This window comes from Zychaea mexicana (genome assembly GCF_025766255.1).
Source record: "Zychaea mexicana strain RSA 1403 chromosome Unknown BDB00scaffold_167, whole genome shotgun sequence".
In the NCBI taxonomy this organism is placed as follows: Eukaryota; Fungi; Mucoromycota; class Mucoromycetes; order Mucorales; family Lichtheimiaceae; genus Zychaea; species Zychaea mexicana.
The window spans coordinates 1-6,398 of NW_026516830.1; the positions used below are offsets into that span (position 1 = coordinate 1).

At 42.2% G+C, this 6,398-nt stretch overlaps 1 protein-coding gene across 1 annotated transcript; it reads left to right on the top strand.

Moving 5' to 3' along the window:
* Positions 1 to 5,695: 5,695 nt before the first annotated feature.
* On the top strand, positions 5,696 to 6,113 carry BDB00DRAFT_879257 (uncharacterized protein; the record flags this gene model as incomplete). Its single annotated transcript, XM_053127848.1, has 2 exons — positions 5,696 to 5,771; positions 5,857 to 6,113. The coding sequence occupies 2 exons, from the start codon at positions 5,696 to 5,698 to the stop codon at positions 6,111 to 6,113; spliced, it is 333 nt and encodes a 110-aa protein (XP_052973062.1).
* Positions 6,114 to 6,398: the final 285 nt, after the last annotated feature.

The window sequence follows — 6,398 nt, forward strand, 5'->3', positions numbered from 1 at the left end:
ATAACGGAAAGTTAATCTTTCGTTGGGTAATGACGTCCCATTTCACAAAGAAAAATCTCTCGCGTACTGATCGACCTTGTGATGTACTTTTGTACTTTGTTTGTGAATGTACTGATTGAGATCTAGGATCTTTTATAAGTGCATATAAAGCGGTGGCAACTCTTTGACACCGTGCTCTCTACGCACAGACCCTGCTATTGTTCTTAAAAGAAAGAAACGAGGTTGGCATCCGTGTTTTTCAGTTCTGCGATGCACGATTCGTTTGAAACAAATGGCCATCAACGGCAGCAATTGAGACACGCTTGACTTCAAGTCAAGCTTGACCTGACCGACTGCTGCGGACTCGCGTTGTCAAAGCTTGGTTCAAAAAGGTTTATACGATATTTTATAACGCGCTGGTATTGCAAGTAGGATGCCTTTTTTCCCGCTACTCTCCGGTTTCAAAAAGTACCACTTTCCTCTTGACCATTCGTTTTTCGTAAACGGAATACACCTTGTCAATGGCGTTTGAGCTTGTGTTACTTCTCCCTCGCGCTTACAGGCGAAGAATGACCCTTTTATCAGTTTAGTTATCATCCTCGCATTATCTCTGTCGCGTAACCTGCATGAATAATTTATGTGGCACACGTGCTATACACATATACACATATACAATGCAGATTGCCAATTGCATCAGTCAGCTTACTTTTGTTGGTAAGAGTTGGCGTGGCACGAGGTGTTAAAGAATGTATGAGTAAACAGTGCAATAATAATATTATTATACGCGTGATTTTACTTACGCATATATGATTCTTCATCAGTAAATTGTATTAAGCGCGTAACAACCGAGCCATCTCATCTCCTCCGCTTACGGCTGTATTCTCATTTGTAAGCAGCCACAGAAATGGCGGCGTAAAACAAAGGTATATTTTTCTTCCAGATACGAGAGCACTTGTTAATAGACCGCATAGATTCATAGAGCTGCGAAACTACAAGAATGCTTTTACTCTTGAAGGATGATGGTCGAGAAGGAGGAGAAATGGCAGTCGCTATCCGGATCATTTTTTCAACAACATGTTCGTGCCACCACTTTCTCTTCTTATTTTTTTTACGCTGATAACATTCTTACTAAAACTCTGGTCCCAAACTATATGGTCACAACGTCAATGCTCTCAGATATAAACAAGTTAAATGCAAAAATGCTTATGCATAGATTCATAATCGAGAGATGTGACTGACTCGCTTGTAAGAGTGTCTAATTTTTTAGACCCCTTGCTCGAGCATGAGAAGTCATTGTTTGTATGCATGACGTCAACAACCAAATTACTTGACTATTTCACCATCTTGTATAAGCTGTTCGTCTCAAATCGTGGCGCATTTTAATGTACTGATATTGAACAATTCCTGGAAAGTTGAAGGCTGAAGACTAAATATATAGAAGCGCAACGTGTATGCTCCAGAAAAGCTGAACGCTCCCCGAGAAACGCAAGGTGGTTGGAAGAAATGCTTAGATCTTGGACGGATAGTGGCATTATCCATTACATAAGTTCTTCCTCCCATGTTATTTTCCTTCAATACTTCCATGAGCACCTCCAAAAACTTGATATAGTGCTCTGCCCGCGTACCGATCTTGCCCACAACCTTTTCCTCGCCATCGCGGAGTTTGCGTTTTTTCGAGCCAACAACTGCCTGTGGTCTTCTAAGGCTGAGGTTGACCACGCCTTCACCAGTTATCGCTCCCAAGATCGTCATATTCACACCACGGGACCTCGAAACCAAAGCCCTGGCTGGAGCACCTCGACGCGAACGACCAAAATTACGCTTAATGTGCATATTAAAACCAGCTTCGTCAATAAAGATACACTTGTAGTAGTCCATGCCACTGGCTTCGAACGCATGCGCCCAATTCATGCGGGAGGCGACCGTTTCATCCGAGTTGCGATATTCGGAAATCCGTTCCAGCTTCTTCATGGTAAGCCCACATTTGCTCACAAGATGCTTTTGTAGGCCGCTTTGGGTGATGTTGATACCGAATCGATCGACAAGGGATTGCTGTGCCTCTTTCAGGGTCGCGTCTGACTTGGTGTCATAATAAGCCTGGAAGAATGTGGTATGTTCTGGTGTTAACGTCGGTGGGGGACCGGGAGATTTGCCCATTGTGCTTAGAAGATACGGTTCACCATCAGCAAAGCGTTTCCAGTATCTCTGTGCAGTTCGTTCAGGGATCAAGAGGTCGCGTCCAGCTTCTGCAGCGTTTAAGGTAATGTTTTGAATTCTGTCGATAAGTTAGATTATTTCTGAATCTCGATACACTCGATGAGCCCCTATGGATTTAGAGTTCAAGGTTAGATATTGAAAGCAACTGAAGTTTTAGCAATAATAAGTCACATACTTTTTGGAACAATGTTTTCTTGCTGAATGTTTTTGCGAGGTCTTCCCTTGACCTTTTTCACTGTTGCTTTTTGGGTGGCTACGGTGACGGTTGAAGTGGGCGTTGGAGGATCCGTTAACATTGATGTGGAACATGCCTATCATATTAACGACCATCAGTTAATAACAAAAAACTCGTAAAACAAGAAGATTTTAATTAGGTACCTGTGGTATATTTTTCCTCTTGGTCATTGATACAAGTGATTGGACACCACCAGTAAAACTACTACACTCGTCGGACACAATTTCATACACATCGTCTACTTCCATCTCATCTTCATGGATATCAACGTCGGTATCGTATGGGAGTATCGGGTTTTCAATAGATAACATGGTAATAGTTGAGTAAAGATCTTGAACGAAATGTAAGCACAAGCTGCAGCAGAAAAGCTGTACTGGTTTTATACTTTTTTTTGCCGCAATATACGTGTTTGGTAACACGAAGTTGAAGCTTTTTCATGGAAGTGACAAAGAAGATGAGACAGGACAAAGCGCAGCTGTACCGCGTAACACAGTGAATGCTATATTTTCAGCATAATCATAATTATAAACATGTTTACTCTATTTTACTATTAAACCAAGAAAATCCCAGCAAGATAAAATTTGTATTTATTATTGTAAGGTAGTCGTCAAAATATCATCATCAACTTGGTTGATCATGCTTGCTTGACGAGGACGGACTAGAGCTGGTCGTGGAGGCATTTGGGGGCGATACGTGCGGATGAGCCTGGCGGCTGTTGTCCTCGGCATGTCACCCCTTCTCGCAGATTCTTCCATGGTACGTCCTTCCCGCAAGTAAGCACGAAGGACAGAAACAATATCATCCTTGGTGTATTGTCGACGTTGCCGACGTTGTTGTCGTGGTAATGGTGATGGTGATGGTGGTGCTGCTGATGATGGTGATGGTGATGCTGCTGATGTTGATGGTGATGTTGATGCTGCTGATGTTGTTGTTGATGTTGTTGTTGGAGTTGATGCTGGTGGGGAGTATGGCGGTGGTAGTGGTAGTTGTAATTCTTCATCAGCCTCAGCGAATGGTAGCGCCATATCGAATTCCATGGCATCTCGTTCTTGCATCTCAACCTCGTCTTCGTAATAGTCCAGATCTTCGGTGTTCATAGTGGTATGGGTGTCCAAGGTCATTGTGTATTATGTTTTGAATGATTTCGAAAAATGTTATTTGACTTCGGCTTATTTACTTTTTGGTTCACGTTTTACGGATGTATAAAACTCAGGCACAAACAAAATAGTACAGCTTATAGCCACTCCAAGCTACTTTTTCCGGTTCTACAATTGGGACATGTCATGGTCGAGCGAAGAAATAGCATAGGCACATTGTTGCACACAAGAGATTTTTTGAGTTGATTTACCGATGGGATAAGTCATGGTCGGTAGAATGAGCACTATGTTGGCCCTATAATCGAGATATGTCATGTTCGATCGAAGAAATGGCACAGGCACACAAGAGATTTTGGGTTCCAGTCCACTTTTTCTCGGTCCATTCCACCAACGGGATAAGTCATGGTCGGTAAAACAAACACTATGTTGGCCCTACGATTGGGACATGTCATGGTCGAGCGAAGAAATAGCATAGGCACAATGTTGCACACAAGAGATTTTTTGAGTTTTGATTCACAGATGGGATAAGTCATGATCAGTAGAATGAACACTATGTTGGCCCTACATTTGGGACATGTCATAGTCGAGCGAAGAAACAGCATAGGCACAATGTTGCACACAAGAGATTTTTTGAGTTTTGATTCACCGATAGGATAAGTCATGGTCGGTAAATTAAACACTATGTTGGCCCTACGATTGGGACATGTCATGGTCGAGCGAAGAAACAGCATAGGCACAATGTTGCACACAAGAGATTTTTTGAGTTTTGATTCACCGATAGGATAAGTCATGGTCGGTAAATTAAACACTATGTTGGCCCTACGATTGGGACATGTCATGGTCGAGCGAAGAAATAGCATAGGCACAATGTTGCACACAAGAGATTTTTTAAGTTGATTCACCGATGGGATAAGTCATGGTCGGTAGAATGAGCACTATGTTGGCCCTATAATCGAGATATGTCATGTTCGATCGAAGAAATGGCACAGGCACACAAGAGATTTTGGGTTCCAGTCCACTTTTTCTCGGTCCATTCCACCAACGGGATAAGTCATGGTCGGTAAAACAAGCACTATGTTGGCCCTACATTTGGGACATGTCATAGTCGAGCGAAGAAACAGCATAGGCACATTGTTGTGCACAAGAGATTCTTTGAGTTTTGATTCACCGATGGGATAAGTCATGGTCGGTAAATTAAACACTATGTTGGCCCTACATTTGGGACATGTCATGGTCGAGCGAAGAAACAGCATAGGCACAGCAAGGAACGGATCTCGTCCTGATTACCGTCTCATGTGGAACAAAATGTGCCTATGCTGTTTCTTCGCTCGACCATGACATATCTCGATTGTAGGGCCAACATAGTGCTCATTCTACCGACCATGACTTATCCCATCGGTGAATCAACTTAAAAAATCTCTTGTGTGCAACATTGTGCCTATGCTATTTCTTCGCTCGACCATGACATGTCCCAATCGTAGGGCCAATATAGTGTTTAATTTACCGACCATGACTTATCCTATCGGTGAATCAAAACTCAAAAAATCTCTTGTGTGCAACATTGTGCCTATGCTGTTTCTTCGCTCGACTATGACATGTCCCAAATGTAGGGCCAACATAGTGTTCATTCTACTGATCATGACTTATCCCATCGGTGAATCAAAACTCAAAAAATCTCTTGTGTGCAACATTGTGCCTATGCTATTTCTTCGCTCGACCGTGACATGTCCCAATCGTAGGGCCAACATAGTGTTTGTTTTACCGACCAAGACTTATCCCGTTGGTGGAATGGACCGAGAAAAAGTGGACTGGAACCCAAAATCTCTTGTGTGCCTGTGCCATTTCTTCGATCGAACATGACATATCTCGATTATAGGGCCAACATAGTGCTCATTCTACCGACCATGACTTATCCCATCGGTAAATCAACTCAAAAAATCTCTTGTGTGCAACATTGTGCCTATGCTATTTCTTCGCTCGACCATGACATGTCCCAATCGTAGGGCCAACATAGTGCTCATTCTACTGACCATGACTTATCCCATCGGTGAATCAACTCAAAAAATCTCTTGTGTGCAACATTGTGCCTATACTATTTCTTTAATATAATATGGGGACCTTACCGCCTTTGTTACAGACTCCCTATTCAAACCAAACAACATTTCTTATGGACAACCTGGCTCTTACCGACAAAGAAATACATGAAACCATTGATGTCGCTGAGGGAGAAGATCCATACATTGGTATGCTTGCTTGTACAATCGTTATTACAGTTTTCTAAAGCTTTGATAGAGGAATTTATTAGAACCTTAAATGCAATGCGAGCAGGGGAAGAATATGAACCATCCAATGAACTTCCTTCGGTCTTGGAAATCCGAAAGCTAGAAGAAATTGCAAGATTAAAAGAAATCTGGAAACGAAAGCAGACGAAATGGGACAAAGAGAATCCGGAAATCAAGGAGGCAATAATACGATGCGCAATCGAGAATAAAGGATATGACAGAACGATTGTTCCAAAAGCTACAATGCATCGATGGGCCAAGCAGTTTAGAGAAACAAAAGCATATGCAGAGGCAGTAAAGTGAGAAATTGCCGATCCGGAGAAACTTTTGGAGTTCACAAAAATCCAGAGTTGCACCAACCTGACCAGTCCAAATAAAAGTATTTAAACATGAATGAAAAGAAACAGACTCAATGTACTACATCTTAAAACATCATGGATCCCAATATACCACTTTATATTTTCCCTGACTTTGACACTGACATATACGATCCCTTTCATCAAACGATCCTAGATTTGGACCCCAATTCCCAGATGGCATTTCCAGTGGATCCTATCATGGATAACCCAGATGGATCTTGGTAAGTTC